Source organism: Mytilus edulis, chromosome 8, assembly GCF_963676685.1.
Source record: "Mytilus edulis chromosome 8, xbMytEdul2.2, whole genome shotgun sequence".
NCBI classification, from domain to species: domain Eukaryota; kingdom Metazoa; phylum Mollusca; class Bivalvia; order Mytilida; family Mytilidae; genus Mytilus; species Mytilus edulis.
In genome coordinates, this window is record NC_092351.1 from 55339203 (window position 1) to 55359307 (window position 20105).

At 31.2% G+C, this 20105-nt stretch overlaps 1 protein-coding gene across 4 annotated transcripts in view; it reads left to right on the plus strand.

Annotated features, from left to right (window-relative positions):
- LOC139485911 (adhesive plaque matrix protein 2-like) overlaps nt 1-20105 on the plus strand; it is a 48322-nt gene that overhangs the window by 207 nt on the left and 28010 nt on the right. For 3 of the 4 annotated variants that reach the window (XM_071270576.1, XM_071270579.1, XM_071270578.1), the window contains exons 2-7: nt 10375-10594; nt 12695-12801; nt 14585-14722; nt 15661-15738; nt 16753-16860; nt 18826-18933. In XM_071270576.1, coding sequence (XP_071126677.1) covers nt 10375-10594; nt 12695-12801; nt 14585-14722; nt 15661-15738; nt 16753-16860; nt 18826-18933 — 759 coding nt within the window. The remainder of the gene's footprint in view (nt 1-10374; nt 10595-12694; nt 12802-14584; nt 14723-15660; nt 15739-16752; nt 16861-18825; nt 18934-20105) is intronic. The other variant, XM_071270577.1, reaches the window with a different exon arrangement.

Sequence of the window (20105 nt, forward strand, 5' to 3'; positions counted from 1 at the left end):
AATAACTTATTACGTCGAATTGTATAAAATATATATAAATGACTAATTGGTTTCCTTTGAGGATATATATTACAATTCAAGCTATTTTCTAATCCTATATTAACATTTAAAAATTATAAAACATGTGGCATGGATCAAACTTGCAATAACAATGTTATCTATTTCACTTACGAACAAGGTGAAAATATATGTTGCACTTTACCATAAAAACGGAATCTGTTATGTACGAAACAACAGTTGACTTGGTCTTTCTTGGCGGATCCTTATTGAATATTTTTTTTAATTTGGTTTTTTTCGGTATATACTGGTATTCAGTTTAAATATATTGTTAATTTTAAAGAAACCTGTTATAAAACATGAAACAACGTCCCATTAATCTGTAATAAAATTGAGAATGGAAATGAGGAATGTGTCAAAGAGACAACAACCCGACCTAAGAGCAAACAACAGCCGAAGGCCACCCATGCGTCCTCAAATCAGTGAAAAACTTCAATAAGCGGAGGCGTGCTTCAGCTGCCCTTAAACCTAATAAATGTGGATTAACGTACAAAATGCAGCTGCCCCTTAACCTGATTAATGTTGATTAACTTACAAAAGAACAAGAAAATAATATACCAAATATATTCTTGTAAAAAATATGTATGTGTTAAAAATCTGTATTGAAATTATGCCTTTACATGTAACAGATGTATAATAAGGTAGACATATAAAATATCGCTTTGATGGATTGATGTTTACTTTACACAGCATCCACTTAATAGATAACTATATTACGGCAAGAAACATTATATCCATCATTTTATCCAGAATCAGTATGCGATACAGTTTAAAAACCGGTCTATTTTTAATGATTTCTTTCTATAATTTAAAATGAATAGGAAGTTACAAACTATCTTAACTATGTCATCAGGAAGACATAACAAAGTGGGCGTGTTGATATCGATCATGTCTACCTTGGGATGTAATGAATAAACCTACAACAAACTTGTATGTCTCAAGGTAACGTTATAATTCTTCCCGTGTGTGTTGCACACCGGTAATAAAATATTGTAAATATAGCGTGACTACAAAGAAAATTAAATAGCACATAATAAGCCATTCTTGCGTGATAGGAAAATACATGTGAACATTTTTGCTAGTGTGTTTCGTCTATTTACCATTTTGATGTATGCGAACGCACCTTATTTTGTTGTAAAGGCGAAGGCTATAGCTAATAAACGTTTCGTGTTTCAATTTATTTGTACCAGTAATCGAATTTGTTGTACGAGCTATTTTTATGTGGTTTGATTTTTGTCTAACTCTGATTGGATATTTTACGAAATTGCCCTTTACAAAATTTTAATTTTCATACTAACTCATTTCCCTTTTAGTGACGACGTCCTTTGTTTTAATTAAAATCAGGAGTTTTAAAATACGCCAGGCCAACTTAGGATCACTAAACAATTTGTTGCAAGAGTTTAAATCACAAAGAAAGTGAAACGCTCGGGTTTATGCGGCATTGAAGATAAAGTTGTGAGACTAACAAGACGTTGCTTCGAATAAACATATTCCAAACGGACACCCCCATTGTAACGAGAGAATTACAGACGTTTGGTATGGTAGAAGACCAGGGCAATATTGTTTTTTATACCCTAGCCTTCCTTGGAATCACAATAAATAGCATAAAAAACATAAGTGTTTCGTCCTTTGTCATATATCGGCAATCAACATGTTGTAATACATGTATGAACTGCGCTTTACTGTATAATATTCAAAGCAAGTCCAAATAACTTAGACAGTCAGGCATCTAATCAATTTACAATACATGAGAAAAAGGACTTGAAACCAATTCAGTTTTCATGTGGCTATGTATATTGATAAGCATTGAACCTTTATACACATATAATGTGTCGACATATTTTCGTTAGTTTTAATTGTTAGTTTTTTAATTACTTTTTTAAAGATCTGTTTACAAAATGGTGGTGTTAAATCGAAAATCGCTCAAGTTGACTCAGATAATTCTTAATATCAGATATCTGTTTTAGATTTGGTTTATAAACTCCAATATCTATGATTTATTTTTCTTGCTTCTGAAAGTGTTGATTTGCACTGAGTGGAGTTGATCGATATTCATTCATCGATTCAACATTTGAATCTGCTGCTGGTCCTGAGTCAATTGATATAATGTTTCTAAACGTATGAAATATACTGGAAGTTTGTACTTTCTGCAATATGTTTTACTCAAAATTATTTTCTGGGGTTAAGTTTGACATAGATTGTATCATATCTAACGTTACATTTCTACTCACCTCTTGTAAATTATTGAATTGTATTCTATTAAAAATTCATATATAGCAATTGACAACATGATTGAGAACCACATATTTTGTTCTGTACCTGAAATATTTTTTCTAGTTTGCTTAAGCGATAAAGTGATTTTGATTTGCTTTATTGGTCAAAATTTGATAACATGTATTGCATGTATTGTTTGGAATTTGCGACAAAAAACTCAAGATCATTTATGATGACGTGACATAAAGAAAACACAACTTATTGTGGAACAGAATGGTAAAATTTGAACATATCTTGTAAATAAATAATTAAAAAAAAGCATCTTTAAGTTACTTATTTCAACATGTGCAATGTTTTCACAACTTTTTAAATTTAAGTATGAAAATGGTGTTCTCATTGCAGATGCACTTATGATATATATATTTACAATGGCAGAATAAAAAGTGAAAATCAGTCCGCGTCAAATGAGGTTTTTAAAAATTGTAATCCGTAAAATCAGTCTTATTGTCTTCAGTGCATTTAAATGTTAATAACCTTATATGTACATGTATCGTTACAATGAATCTAAAAAAAAAATATGAACTAAACAGAAAACACTTGTTTTAGTGTTATTTGTACTTTTTATATTAAATTGTAATTATGTAATTTACATTTACTTGGCCTGTTTGCAATCCAATTTAATTATTTTAAATATCCACTGTTTCAACTGTTTTCAATATCTCACATATTTCATATTATTAATCGCTCAGTTCACTATACATGCTATTGCATGGGATAATTATGAAAGCCGGATTTTAATGAGCTATACTTTTTGGGGTTCGTGTTGCCTCGTCTTTAGTTTTCCATTCTGTGTCTAGTGTCTTGTGTACTATTATTTGTCTGTTTGTCTTTAAATTTTTCAGTCAGTTTATTTTCGATTAATGAGTTTGATTATGTATCTTTTGTCACTCTTCTATAATAAGGCCGTACCTGCAATTTTTGAATTTGAGGTTCACAATTGTGAACTTTCCTTTTCTATGTAGCATCATTCGCACTGCGCCTGTAAATGGACTATATATCCTTCGTTTGATGATTCCTTTGATCGAATGTTGCAGCTCACAACTAAACTTCTAAACAAAGAGTCACAAGTGGTGAAGTATATGTGAAATTTATAGAGACGTCAACACGAGTTTGTTGACCGTTATGGAAAATTGTTTCACAAATGACGACGGATATGTTCGAATAGTCGTATCTTCAATCCCGTTCTCCTTTCTACGAATATGACCTACCTGTATCTTATCACTCTTGTTTGCTTACACAAGCAACACGACAGGTGTTTGCATTAAGAGCAGGATCTGCCTACCCCCTTTTTAGTGGGGATCCTGTTCTCTATGTTGTGTTTTGTGTTCTGTGATTTGCCTGTTGCTGTATTTTATTCTTTTTCAGCCTTGTCATTTTTTGTTTGACATATCAGTTTGAATTTTTTGGGGGTATCTTTCGCCTCTCTTTTGTAAACAATTTGAGCTTTTTATCTGTCTGTTTTGGAATACAGATCGGCTATCCTACTTTGTATGTCATTGACTCTACTTCTGAAAATCATTCTATAACATCAACAGTTCTCAGGTTTACTCTTACATTTCCTAACAAAATTTATATTCTATCATTCGATTTATCATCGTATTGAGTTTGTATAGAACTAAAACATTATTTGTATACTAGAATAAGCTTCTGTGTTATTGAGGGTCAACAGTTGTGCAAATTTGCGTTTTCATTTGGGCCAACAAAAACATACCTTTTGTTGTGGCAAAATAAAAAGATCGTACCAAATGTATTTGCGCTAAAATAACAATTTATTTATATACATAATCATTTATTCCTTTTTAGCTTTTCAGTTTTAAACATTCATTTATATCAGTTCCGTCCGTTTGCCAGCATTAAATGTAACCAACGTCATCACAGGTAACATATATGGGTGTAAGTTGTTATGCAGAATACGTTTTAAAGAATTTGAAGAGTTAAATACAATATAATAAATGCAGCCTTATTGAATCCTAAAACTATGTTTGTCCCTTTTTGTTGTCATACGCATGTATTGATCAATTGTGTAAATAGTATACAATATCAGAATTTTGGGAAGTTTTCACATCTTAAGTTACAATAAAATGAATTCAATTATATTTGAAACAGAAATAACAAAGAATCCTTTTGTTAAATCTTCTTGATCTTTTATACTGTGTTTTTCGATTAATTATTTGTATTTTATAGCTTATTACCCTTGGTCGACTTCTTGAGTGAAATTTTTCAAATAAAGACTAAATGCTTTTCTAACTCATTATTCATGTTGTTAAATGTTTAAAGTTTCCGTTTTAATGGAGCCTTTAATTACACAATCAATAACACTTACTTCGTACGTTATCTAGATCCGGAATTGACAAGCATTGTTTACAAAAAACAAATAACTTTAAAAATTGAAATTGAATTTAATATAAAATCGTTATACATGTTATACACATGATAATTGAAAGATGTTTATTCAAGGTCCTGCCGGTATATAAAACAGGATATAAGAAGATGATAAACAAGTCAGTAATAAGCTAGACATAATCTCATCATAGATAAAGCATTGACAAAATGTACGCTACCCGCACAATTGGTCTAAAAATATAAAACAAAAACAATAACTCAAAGTAAAGTTTAAAAAAAGTCCTTTATCAAATGACAATATCAAAAGCTCACACACAGCAAACGAATGAAAAGCAACTGTCATAGTCAATAATCATAATTCTTAGAAACATTGTGGAGTAAACCTAGTGTTATAGCTTGCTTAACCTTACACTTGTATGACAGTCGTTTCAAATTTCATTATATTGACAAAAATATGTAAACAAAACAAACAGACAAAATAGCTTTAAAGGAGTAGGTTCGATAAGGCCCTAAAATAGCCCCCTTATTTAGCTAGGATTTCTTGACCAACATTACAATGAATCATAGCTAATACAGTGACTAGATAGGAAATATGTCTATTTGCTCACAATTTACGTTCCTTGACCAAAAACTTTATCCTGAAATTTGCACTATCATTTTCTATGTTCAGTAAACCGTGAAATTGGGGTCAAAAATCTAATTTGGAATTAAAATTAGAAAGATCATATCATAGGGCACATGTGTACTACGTTTCTAGTTGATTGGACTTCAACGTCATCAAAAACTACCTTGACCAAAAACTTTAACCTGAAACGGAACAGACGGACGAACGGACGGACGGAAGAACGAACGGACGAACGGACGCACAGATCAGAAAACATAATGCCCCTCTACTATCGTAGGTGGGGCATAAAAAACTCCGCAATTAGTTGAAATGAAGTAGTATAAATTTAATACTGCATCATCTGAGACCTAACTACATGTAACTTACTAACTCTTGTTGCAACATGTATAATTAAGTATGTGCAAACAATCCGTAATACGTTTGCTTTTTTCCTCGGATAAAGATACATTTTGATTGTGTTCTAATCCAAAATTACAGGAATGCGATAAAAAATTTACAATAACCAGTAGAACTATAAAAATACAAAAACACACATTCATGTATTCACACGTCGTCTTAATATTAAAATATATAAAAGACAATATTGTAACATTATTCATTTTTGAATTATCTGGTCTCAATCTTAAGAGATGTACCATAAAGTTGATAAAATTCATCATTTAAAAAGTATTTCTAGTTTTTAAATTTGTACATGACACAAGAATTTAAAAATCTAAATGTTTCATCATGAGGGTATGGATTGGGTTTACATAATAGATTGATTGATAGCTGTTTGCTTAACACCCAGTGGCAAATATTACATACATGTTCAGAATATAATGGAAAATAGTTTGCCAAAAGTGCAGAATAAAGACCAAAAATTTATATAGAATAGAAATTGGCAAAAAAAGGAACAGAAAAAAAATGGGGTGCTAAAATATAAAATAGAGAATATTGGTAAAAAAGATATAAAAAAATAAAGATAAATAATCTAAAAGATTAAAAAACAAAATATAATTGAAGGACCATCTACCTTAAAAAAATCAAGAACCTACTCTATTTGTCATTGTTATAAAAAAGGAAACAGTTGCATTAAATTCATATAGTAATAGTTTTCTAATTAGTTTTGTATACATAAGAGTGAAATGAAATTTGTCTTATATTGATGGCAACATTAAGGATAAATGATTTCTTCTGAAGGACTTAACGTATTTTAACCTTGAATGTTCAATTTGAAGAACTTTATAAATCGTCATTCTCATACTTTTGTTTTATATTAAAGAGGGTTTTTCGACTTTGATTTTCTTAAAGCTGTTTTAATATAATGTTCTTTGTTTATTATCACAAACAATTTTTTTTTTTCAATTATTCAAAGATATATCCTTAAGTTTGGAATGAATTAAAAACATGAATGTTTTTTTAAAAGGTGCGTTAACTTAAAAAAAAACAACAACAAAAACTTGTCGTAGCAGTATGTCCAATTTTTCTTCCAAAACCAATTCGATAAATTGAAAGTTTAAATTATACACATCTCAAAGAAAATCATTATTATTATCAGATTTTATTACAATAAGTCATGTAGATGTATTCAACGTGAACCATGTAATAACAATTTCTTGAAAAATATAAGTTGTTTAATTATTGCGCAGTGGCAACTATTTCACGCATAGCAAGATAATGCCAAGTTTGATAAAAGGCGAGATATTTGAATTGCAGCTTGCAAAATGCGTTATTAGGGAAAGAGGGGCCACAGACTGACTTCTCACAAGCTAAAAATAAAGGCGTTTAGATGGTGTAACTCACTCCTTACAATAGACACAAGATTTCTGACCAGGCGTTACTGCGTATTTATACATCAAACACATCAATAAAAACGTTTGACAATATTTTGAATGACGCTAGGGAGAAGTCCATAACTTCGGTTGATTACATTTCTAAAACTCTTTACTACCTATTGAACAAATAACAAAAAATAACAAACTCCACGGAAAATTTAAATCGGAAAGTCCCTTATCAAACGGCAAAATCAAAAACTCAAACACATTAACAGAATGGAAACAACTGTCATATTTCTAACTTGGTACAGGCATTTCCCTTTTTAGTAAATGGTGGATTATACATGGTTTTATAGCTTGCCAAACCGCTCACGTGTATGACGGTCGGGAAAAAACTTCATTTTATGACAACAATGTGTGAACAATTCAAATAGAAATAATATGTAAATATTAAAATAAATATGGATACAGCAGTCAACATTGTGTTATATTAGTAAATAAATATTAAAAATGTATAACAAATAGATTTATATATCTAGTCAACAAAAACAATTAACAAAGTGGTGATAAGCCAATTATTTACGCTTTTTAACAGCTATAGGTATTAAACAAGGTGATAATAGTGGGAAGGGCTAAAATATGAAAAACAGGAGTCAATGGAAAATAAATAAAGACAAGAGAAAAGGGTTTAAAGGATCAGAGAAAAAATAAATGAAGGACCCACTATCAGACGTACCCTTATGAACTTGTCTCTAACTTTTACGATCCGCGTACATGTATAGTGCATAAAATTATTCCAGTTATGTGTTTGTGAAAACAACTTTATATGATTTTGTAATGTTTGTTTAACAGATGGGGGTAGGTCCTATTATTGGGTATACGGGGATGTGCCAAAAATTGATTATAGAATTGAGAGATTTGATCCAACTTATCTTCATTTTTTAATGACATTCTATCTTAAAACGCATTTGCGTTTGATAACTGTAAAATATTTTAAGGTATGATCTGCATTTCATATATGATATATAAATATACTTTTGAGGATCCTACATCATTAATGGCCAATTAATATATCATTGATTGTTGGTTGCTTAACGTCCAGCAACCAACAACAATTATTATATCAAAGTAAATTACTATTCATTTAAAAAGTTCATCTTTCAAATAAGTCCACAAAACTTCAGAGTAATTGTATACTTATGAACTATGCGTGGTGATATAGATATAGTATTTTTTTGTTTACCATTAAGTAATCATGAGTCATATCTTAAATATTGTATATACGTATAGATTATTCGTTCTTAAATATTCATATAACTATAGGTTATATTAAAATGGGTACGTTCTTAGAGACAAAAAGGTCACACCCCTACCAAAAATATACCGAAGTTAGTAATACTCCTGTGGTGAGTTTACTAGTCGTATACAAACATGACAAAACGTACAAAACCAATTGTAAGTATCGAGTATATTTATTCATTTTGGTTGATACATGCGACTCTTGTTTATGCCCACCTACGATAGTATATGGGCATTATGTTTTATGGTCTGTACGTCCGTTCGTTCGTTTGGTCGTGCGTCTATCTCGCTTCAGGTTAAAGTTTTTGGTCAGGTAGTTTTTTTTTTATGAATTTGAAGTCCAATCAACTTGAAACTTAGTACACTTGTACCCTATAATATGATCTTTCTAACTTGAATGCCAAATTTGAGTTTTTAAACCAATGTCACGATCCACTGAATATGGAAAAGGATAGTGCGAGTGGGGCATCTGTGTACTATGGACACATTCTTGTTTTCAATTGACGGTCCAATCATTTTAATAATGGTATGTTCAGTTACATGTATCCCAGTGTTTTAGATACATGTAAATAGATTACATCGTTGGTTTTCCCGTTTCAATGGTTTTACACTAGTCTCTTGTAGGACCATCTATAGCTTGCTATTCGGTGTGAGCCAATGCTACGTGCTGAAAACCGTACTTTGACCTATAATGGTTTTCTTTTTTACTTTCTTTTTATGATCAATGCTTTTGAATAGGGCGCCACCGGGTGCGGGAATTTCTCGCTACATTGAAGACCTGTTGATGACATTCTGCTGTTGTTTTTTTCTATGGTCGGGTTGTTGTCTCTTTGGCACATTCCCCATTTTCATTCTCAATTTTAATTTGAATAGGGGCTTATGGTTGGAAAATGTATGTGAAGTTAGCAGCCGGTTCGTTATTCGATATTCGATGTTCAATATCCAAGCGGCTACTAGCAGTCGGTTCGATATTTGAATTAAGTGAAAAATTATTAAAAAAAATATTTGATAACATTAAAAGCATTATTTTCATAGTTAATGGGAGTGAATAGATACATAGGAAATCGTTTAATAACCCCTGCAAGTTGTTGTAAATTATCGTTGTCCTCGAATATAAACCCTTTGGATGGAGAATTGTCCTATTGGCACTCACACCACATTTTCCTATGTCTCCTTATGTCAGTTGCAGATTTGTATTTATTTGATACGAACATTTATCAATAAAAGGACATCAAAGATGTTATTAAATTTATAACATATACACACGTAATACAAAAATAACTATCACTCTAAAAACATTTAAAAAAAAAATAAATATACGTGTATTCATGGAAAGCCGCCAAAAAGAAATGTACAGTGAACACCTACCGGAGACCGCTTAAATGGCTGTGGAGGTTAAAAGTAGGATATTTTCGCTAATATAAACAAATACGTCTGTTCAGCCATAACTTTTAATAACAACTCAAAGAGCCCACGGCGACGTCACTGAAGTCGCCAACGTCGCCAATGGTAATGTACAAACTTAGGAACGTCGTATTCCCGCGGTAATCTCGACAATGGCAGTGAAAACGCCCCTTTCCCCCGATCTTTCAATGTCCATAAATTCGACAGAATCATAGACTCTGTATATATAAAGGTTGTATCAAAAGGGTTTCCCAGAATAATGTCATCTTCGATACCTACGAAGGGCTTAGATTGTCACTTTTCAGCAAAAAAATGTCAACATTTCAAGACAAACGGCACAGGGCAATGATGAGAGCTCAATGATCCCCAATCTGCCTAATATTAAGCAGACAGATAGTTAATATGTAGATACAAAGTTAAGGGCATACGATACAGTTTTGATCCCGTATTTAAATTTTGATGAAAATTTGCATGTAGGCTATTTTTTTACCTGATTAAATCAAATATGTAGTAACAAATATACCTTCATGGGCTACTACCTGCAATTGCGCGATTTACTGTAATAACAATTTGTAAAATTTCATGAGGTTTGATATTTATTATCCTAGTTTTTTTCAGATGCCGCTTGTACTTTGCCTGAAGATCTGCGAAGTAGCTCGTGGGAATATAACTACACAGATGTATCAGACAACTCGGATAAATCAAAAACTCTCGTCATCTCAACTACAACTCTACAGAATTCCGTAATCAGTTTAGATGGTCGGGGGACAACGTTAGACGATTGGACTTGCATAAATAATTTAACCATCTCAAGCACTGAGGGAGTTGTGGTTTTCAAGTAAGAAATATCTTAAATTTATATAATAATTAAACTGTAAAAAAACGGAATGACTAAAAAGTCTAAGAGGTAAAGTCAATAAGGCAGCTACCGAACGTTGATGGGTATGGGATGTTATCCGCCATAATTATACAATTCTAAATTTGTAAAATGTAGCTTCTTAATTTGTGAATGCAATTCCTAATTTGTTACTGTATTTTCCTCATTCGTTAAATGCATTTCTACATTTCTTAAATTTTGAAAAAAATCACTCAGAATATTTTTGTTTAGTGAATTTATTAGCTAAGCATGTAAACAATCGTACTATATATATATATATATATCGTGTGGTCTAGCGGGACGGCTGCAGTGCAGGCGATTTGGTGTCACGATATCACAGTAGCATGGGTTCGAATCCCGGCGAGGGAAGAACCAAAAATTTGCGAAAGCAAATTTACAGATCTAACATTGTTGGGTTGATGTTTAGACGAGTTGTATATATATATATATATATATATATATATATATATATATATCAAGATTGACTTTTATATGCATTTGTGAATGACATTTCTATATATTTAAATGTGTAATTCCACCAAATGATAATACATGTACGTCACATCTGGCTTCACGCGAAAAAGGGTCAAAAACAAAGGCTCCCTTGTATTTGACAGTTGTAGGAAATTAAACTTGCATTTCAATGCATACAACATGTTTGAGCCATGAACATATATCGTTGTTTGTTTAAAGCACCTTCAAATTTTACTTGGTGTTTTATGTAAGCTTGAGGTTACAAAGCTTTTAATTTTAAAGCTTGTAAACAGGGAAAAATGATGTGTACATGTAATTTATATATTTCAAGTATAATATGTAATAAAATGCCATGTGAAATTTTTTCTCGGCATGCTAAGACTTTACTCATGCAAAGCATTTCTTTAATAATAAACAACGATAAATTCTGTATGTTTTCTTTTTAAAAGTGCCAATTTAAAAATAACATTTATTGTAAATAAAAGACTTCTTCACTGGAATTAACGATAATATTGATGTAAGAGACATTTCTTTGTTTAAGTATACCAACATGAGGTCAAGGACTGCATGTTCAATTCATGATCATCTAATTATATTGTCTGATTGGTCAGTTCTTGAGATAGTAATTAACATTATATTTCTACATGTGCTCGGACATGCGGTCATTCGCCTTTGTTTTGATAGAGAGAAAAGATCGTTTTTGAGTTTCAACTGAACTCCCTCCTACTACCCTCCCTTTTTATTATAGAGGACATTATGATCTTTAAACATCAATTAATGACAAAATTCATTGGAGTGTTTATATACTTGTATATCTATATATTGGTGTGTTATTTTTTCAACTCACTTTTGTTTGTCATTTTTATGAATATGTTTATTATGCAAGTGTGTGGCACTTTTCCAACCCCACCTTTGCTTATTAAAGTCATTGTCATTTATTCAGTGCGATTATGATTGTTAAGATGGAAGTTGAATTTTTAATTAAAATATATCTGAATACATGACATTTTACTCCACGTGTGTTTTATTAACACCAAACATAGCTCAGACCCTTTGATATAAGTCATTTATACAAGGTTTTCTCGTGGTTATCTGCGTCTAGGAACAAGAGCTGCCAAAAAAGATTAGTACGAGTAAAACAATGTTGGGGCAGACTCTTTTCAATTTGGTATATGATTTGCTTAAGGATGTTCGCTTGTCATGTTTTGGGATTTTTGTCATATTTTCGGAATCCTCTGGTTTTATGCATTTGATTGCCTTAACAATTTTTGCCCATTGATCCCCATTTTTCTTTTTATAATTTTTTTACTTGTATAATCATAAGCCATCTGTAAAAGTTTTATAAAATCCTTGTTATTTTTTGGTAGTTTTTGAGAACTCAAACTTGTCAATGATTAACCTATGAAAAATCAAGAAATAACATTTCCCCAAATTTCAATGGCTAATATCTCGAAAAATAGCACATTGACCCCTATATATTTTTTGCTTTTTTGATTCCTTAATCAATCCACTATCAACATATACTCGTTTTATGAAAAGCTATTTATTTTGAAACTCAGTAGCGAACTTCCTAGATATATATTTCAGAAGTGACTCAACCTTTTCCGATGGACCTTCCACAAACTACAGGCTGTATCTATGTATGAAATTTACAAAGGTGACCCCCGATTTATATTACTTTTACCTTTTGTCAGGTATGTAACTTTATTTCCAATTAGACAACACCGAAACAATTTAAAAGTTTTGAAAGTGAGCTGAGCGCAGATACACCAAGACAAGTTCAAACTGATCTCAAAAACTTTACCATCACAATCATAGACCACAACGAAGGATGGTTAAGGGCCAAATACTTGCTCGGGAAAGGTTTTGAAAAAATGAATATAACGACAGTTTCCCCAGAAGGCATTTATTAAAAAACATAGAATAAGTCACTCATTTTCCTGCCATTACTAATTTGTTCTGCCATCACTTGTTTCCAGTAACTCCGTCTTCCGTACTGGACTTACTGTTTTAAAGATTTTTTTTAATTATACCAGTTCAAAATACAGGTTCTATTCATTTGGAATGGATGTACAAGTACGCAGCCATGTTCAATTATTTTACCTAAGTAAATGGAATTTTAATTATTTTTCTAATCATTATTAAACTGCTATTTATTTTGTGGTGTTTAAATACGCAGTCTCTGTTGCAATTGCTCTACCGTTGTTAAATTCTAAATATTATACCAATTGAGATCGGTCAGGACTGTTTTTTGGAACTGTTTTTTCCACGCATTTGTTGTAACGTCGTAACTGTCGTCACCTTTAGAATTTTAGAGTTGTGCCAGTTCATATCGCAAATTTCAATTTTTATTTTGGCATATCTTTTAAGTCTTTGCGTCGTGTTTTGAAATGTTAAAGCGTCTCTGATGTTAGCTTGAACTGTTTTTTTGTTGTTGTTGAATAAATTTCAAGATTGTGATAGTTTTATAATTAAAATAAATTTGACATGATTCATTTTACATTGTGATCATACTGATGAAGGATATCTGGTATCCGAAATATCTAACACTTGTTCATTTTATTGTTATGTTTGGTGATGTACCCTTTTAGACTGGTTATATATTATATTTTGCAGTGTACTGTATCATAATATGATCCATCGCCCCGTACGATTTATCGTTGGTTATTATACAGTCATTTGATAGAACATATTGTAGTATACACAATCATCGACAACAAGTATTATTAGGGGCAGACATACTCACTCACAAAACATGTACATACACACATGCACGCCCGAATTAAAAAAATATGTCGACTAGGGGTAAAATTATTTAGAATTTAAAAGAAATTAAACATGGAAACAAATGTGTGTTTTGATTAATGTATCTAATTTCAAAACGGACTCGTCTTTAAATTGAAGTTAAATATATAATTACACGATATGTAAATTCCTTCGAATGATGACGAAAAATATGTTTTCACGCATCGTTGTCAATTTAATGGAATTTAATGCGACTGTCATACAAGTGAGATAATTAGCTAGCTATAAAACCAGGTTCAATCCACCATTTTCTACATAGGAAAATGCGTGTACCGAGTCAGGAATATGACAGTCGTTTAATGTTTTTAAGATTTTGATTTTGCTTTGATTAGGATCTTTTGTTTTGAACTTTCCTCGGAGTTCAGTATTTTTGTGATTTTACTTTATAAATTTTCAAGCATATATAAAAAATATATGCTTACAAATGTAATTATAAATCAAAATACACGTAATTACAAGTGCTGGATCCAGGGGGCGAAGAGGGCGTACAAAACCCTCTCCTTTTGGTCGTCCCAAAGATAAAAAAAAATATAATTTTGCTATATAGAAGTTTGTAGTATACAAAATCTTCTAAACACCTTTGCATCACTGCGCTCGGCAGAATATTATATTAAATTTTCGGGAATTAAGCTCTCTTTCAATTTAGCATATGTAACTTTTTTCTTTGAACAGATATTTATGATGTCGTAGACCCGGACGAAAGAACGCTCGCGTTCGTGACAAGTGACAGTCCAGCTGATGATGCTCCAATATGTAGCACTTTCTGTCAGACCACACAGACACCGAAAATTCGTACATTAAGAAAACCAGGTATGTTATATAGCCTAATGATAATAGTATCCTAGATGTTTAACAGGTTTTTGTGTAAAGATTGCATCAAATGCAATCAAAACCCTATGTTCCTGACTACTATATTTCTTTCCCGATATCAAAAATTTACCTGTCTCGAACTTTGTGTGGAATCCTCGTGTTTAATCATTTTTCTTGATTTGTTATACTCCTCCCCGTATAGGAAGCACACACACTCTGTTTGGATACAGGGGGTTCCAACCCAATATAAAAAGGAGGGCTCCAATCGTATGCCCCTATTCAAAAGCAAGTATAGTAAAAAAAAGGGGGGAGGTTGGCACCCCTCTAAAGGAATTACGATGAGATCGTATATGTAGAGTACGACCCCTTGCTCAACGTTTCATTGCTGATTATTAATGTTGTTGTAAAGTATTACATATAATGTATATGGATGTGTACAAGAGAATATAACAGCATATTAAACATAAATAGTCATTTTCTTCAAAATACTTGTTTGTGCAGCATTGCGGGGATGGTGCATCTTTTTTGTCAAATAAGGATGTTTACTACGCTGTTTCAAAATCACAAGCTTTTAAAACGACTGTTATAAATTAATATTTTATAAATAAAAGAACTAAAAAATCAGAAAAAAATAAAGGGCCTGTATGCTTGTTTTAGAGATATAAGACATTGAAAATTTGGCGGAAAATAATTCTCTCTAGACTTTTCATACAATAAACATTTGCACCTTTTTTCTTTAAAAAAAAATATGAAAAATAACAAGAATTTATAGAATTATTGAATTATTAAAATAAAAAAATACGTTATAAAATTTTAAAATGAAAATTATGGGTAAGCGGGTACATATTTTCATGGTACTACATGAATAAAACCAGAGAATTCCGAATATCTGACAAAAAGCCAATATCCTTAAATCACTTTACTATGTTTCTTAACAGGCACAATGGATACCTTGCCCAGCAGTACACCATTATGTGCGTGTGGCAGCTCTTGCAAAAGTAAAGTTTATTCTATAGGTACGTTTTAAGGGTTAAGGTTATATTAGACTAATCAAAACACTATTGTCACGTGTTGATAGCTATCTTTCGTTGTCTTACGCTACATGCCAGACTTTATGTATACATTACATAGATAAAATCCTCTCCATGCATCCGTCAAACTATGCATTAATAGTATATTCTCAAAATTTCAAAAGCTACAATCTTATGAAAACATGTATTTGCATAATAGAAACAAAGGATAAGGGGTATTCATCCATGATACAAAATCAAAAGTAAAGCTTATTCTATAGGTACGTTTTAAGGGTTAAGGTTATATTAGACTAATCAAAACACTATTGTCACGTGTTGATAGCTATCTTTCGTTGTCTTACGCTACATGCCAGACTTTATGTATACATTACATAGATAAAATCCTCTCCATGCTGCTTGCGTCGTTATTACAAACCCCTTTCCTTTTTCATAAATTTGACCTACTGAATTAGACTATTTATCAGATTTGTAATAACTTGAGCAACACGACGTTTCTTGTGTACTACTATTATATAAAAAAAGAAGATGTGGTATGATTGCCAATGAGACAACTGTCCACAAGAGACAAACATGACAAAGACATTAACAACTATAGGTCAACGTACGGCCTTCAACAATGAGCAAACCCCATACCGCATAGTCAGTTAAAAAGGCCCCGATAAGACAATGTAAAACAATTCAAACGAATTATTGTTTGTCTTTTTCATTTATCATGGCGTTGTCAGTTTATTTTCGATTTATGAGTTTGACTGTTAATCTGGTTTCTTTCGCCCCTCTGTTGTTGACTGGAAATACCCTTTTGCTGATTTACAGCTCTGATTGGTTTTACGACATGCTAAAAAAAACATAAAACTGATCGCCAAAATATAGCTTAAAGTGCTGAAAGTGGAATTAAAACACAAAGAGTTAATAAACATATATTTGTTATCTTATAAAAATTGTGTTATATATATTTGTAAATATATAGAGATTGTATGTAAAATTATTATGATTTTATAGATAGATGTGATCCTAACCCATGTCAAAATAATGGAAGTTGTGTGGATTTCAAAGAAAATTACACATGTGTATGTACTGATGGTTGGAAAGGGGAAAACTGTACAACAGGTGAAATTAATTTCCAGTCTTGTTTGCCATGTCTAAAATATAACAACAAAAGTTTTCATTTAAGAAATCAGCTATAATTAAGGGGCATATTTTAATGTCTGATTTGTTTTTCTGTCATGTAGTGGGCATCGACAAATTAAATGACTAAATGTACTGCAACTTACTAAACTCAACTGATTAAAAAAGGAACTATGTGCTACTATTTCCAGGTTTTATCAACCATTTTCTACATAAGGAAATACCTGTTACAGTCAATAATTTGACAGTTGTTACCCATTCGTTAGTTATGTTTGAGCTTCTGATTTTGCCATTTTATGAAGGACTTTCAGTTTGAATTACTCTTCAAATGCGATATTTTTGTTAATTTACGTTTAAAGAAAGAGGAGGCAACACTATAGTGTTAATAGTTAACTGTAATATAGAGTTCAGCAGTTTTTGTAATCATATTTCATAAAAGGCACCAGGCTGATAATTTTCTACGCCAAACGTGCGTTTTGTCAATAAATAACTCATAAATAAAAGAAAAGCTCAATGAGGTTCTTAATTATAATTCAAAATTTTTTAAAATAATTTGTCGGAATGTAGTTTATGTCATTTTTTTTTTAAGATATGATATAAAAAAAATATGGGTCACTGGTTTTTAATCACGCTCTAGGTTGTAACAAACTGACTAATTTTGTATAGATTAATCAAGAAAAAGCCAAATTTGTGCGATGAAAAGAAAACTACACCATATAATTTTAAGAAAAAGTATGACAAGCTCTAATAATAAGCTTTCAGATGTGCAGAAGAAACTATTGGGTTATCGAACTCGTTTTCTTGGTGCATAACAAAAATACATAAATTCACATAATATTCTATTGTTTAAGTAACTTGATCTGATTTGTCTCCCCTAATAATTGAGTTATTTTTTCTTCTGTTGGGAAATAATAAGTTAAACAATGGAGTTTTGTTGGTGTTTTTTTGGGGGTCACCGTTAATCATATCTATTTTTCATTTATTATGTTTTACATAAATCAGCCTGTATGTCTTTATTATTTGTCGTTAAAATTTTATTACATTAAGTCATGTTATGACCTATGAGATCTATGCGATAAATGTTTTATAAATATTTGTGATAACCGAATTTGACGTTTATCTGATTAAAAATATGTCTTGAATTCTAATGGTTAGCTGCCTCGTTGGAAACTTTCACGTCTTCCTAATTTCAAATCGTACAAATCATTAAGTCATGGTGAATTTAGTCCCCCCTCCCCTGGCCTACATACATACATTGCTCGGGGTTTCTGTTTCAATTTTTTCTTCTATTATAAGACCATCAATGTTTACATAAAATTACAAATCTTCATAACTGTGAAGTTCAGTATCACTGAAGATACATATATGTTCAAGGTGTGTACATTGACTTATACAATTGGTACATGTACAGTTTATTAATTGTAATTCAGGAATTAACTTTATTTATGTTCATAGATTTCTTCATTTTTTTGATGTGGTATGATTGCCAATGAGACAACTGTCCACAAGAGACAAACATGACAAAGACATTAACAACTTTAGGTCAACGTACGGCCTTCAACAATGAGCAAACCCCATACCGCATAGTCAGTTAAAAAGGCCCCGATAAGACAATGTAAAACAATTCAAACGAATTATTGTTTGTCTTTTTCATTTATCATGGCGTTGTCAGTTTATTTTCGATTTATGAGTTTGACTGTTAATCTGGTTTCTTTCGCCCCTCTGTTGTTGACTGGAAATACCCTTTTGCTGATTTACAGCTCTGATTGGTTTTACGACATGCTAAAAAAAAACATAAAACTGATCGCCAAAATATAGCTTAAAGTGCTGAAAGTGGAATTAAAACACAAAGAGTTAATAAACATATATTTGTTATCTTATAAAAATTGTGTTATATATATTTGTAAATATATAGAGATTGTATGTAAAATTATTATGATTTTATAGATAGATGTGATCCTAACCCATGTCAAAATAATGGAAGTTGTGTGAATTTCAAAGAAAATTACACATGTGTATGTACTGATGGTTGGAAAGGGGAAAACTGTACAACAGGTGAAATTAATTTCCGGTCTTGTTTGCCATGTCTAAAATATAACAACAAAAGTTTTCATTTAAGAAATCAGCTATAATTAAGGGGCATATTTTAAAGTCTGATTTGTTTTTCTGTCATATAGTGGGCATCGACAAATTAAATGACTAAATGTACTGCAACTTACTAAACTCAACTGATTAAAAAAGGAACTATGTGCTACTATTTCCAGGTTTTATCAACCATTTTCTACATTAGGAAATACCTGTTACAGTCAATAATTTGACAGTTGTTACCCATTCGTTAGTTATGTTTGAGCTTCTGATTTTGCCATTTTATGAAGGACTTTCAGTTTGAATTACTCTTCAAATGCGATATTTTTGTTAATTTACGTTTAAAGAAAGAGGAGGCAACACTATAGTGTGAATAGTTAACTGTAATATAGAGTTCAGCAGTTTTTGTAATCATATTTCATAAAAGGCACCAGGCTGATAATTTTCTACGCCAAACGTGCGTTTTGTCAATAAATAACTCATAAATAAAAGAAAAGCTCAATGAGGTTCTTAATTATAATTCAAAATTTTTTAAAATAATTTGTCGGAATGTAGTTTATGTCATTTTTTTTTTTAAGATATGATATAAAAAAAATATGGGTCACTGGTTTTTAATCACGCTCTAGGTTGTAACTAACTGACTAATTTTGTATAGATTACTCAAGAAAAAGCCAAATTTGTGCGATGAAAAGAAAACTACACCATATAATTTTAAGAAAAAGTATGACAAGCTCTAATAATAAGCTTTCAGATGTGCAGAAGAAACTATTGGGTTATCGAACTCGTTTTCTTGGTGCATAATAAAATACATAAATTCACATAATATTCTATTGTTTAAGTAACTTGATCTGATTTGTCTCCCCTAATAATTGAGTTATTTTTTCTTATGTTGGGAAATAATAAGTTAAACAATGGAGTTTTGTTGGTGTTTTTTTTTTTGGGGTCACCGTTAATCATATCTATTTTTCATTTATTATGTTTTACATAAATCAGCCTGTATGTCTTTATTATTTGTCGTTAAAATTTTATTACATTAAGTCATGTTATGACCTATGAGATCTATGCGATAAATGTTTTATAAATATTTGTGATAACCGAATTTGACGTTTATCTGATTAAAAATATGTCTTGAATTCTAATGG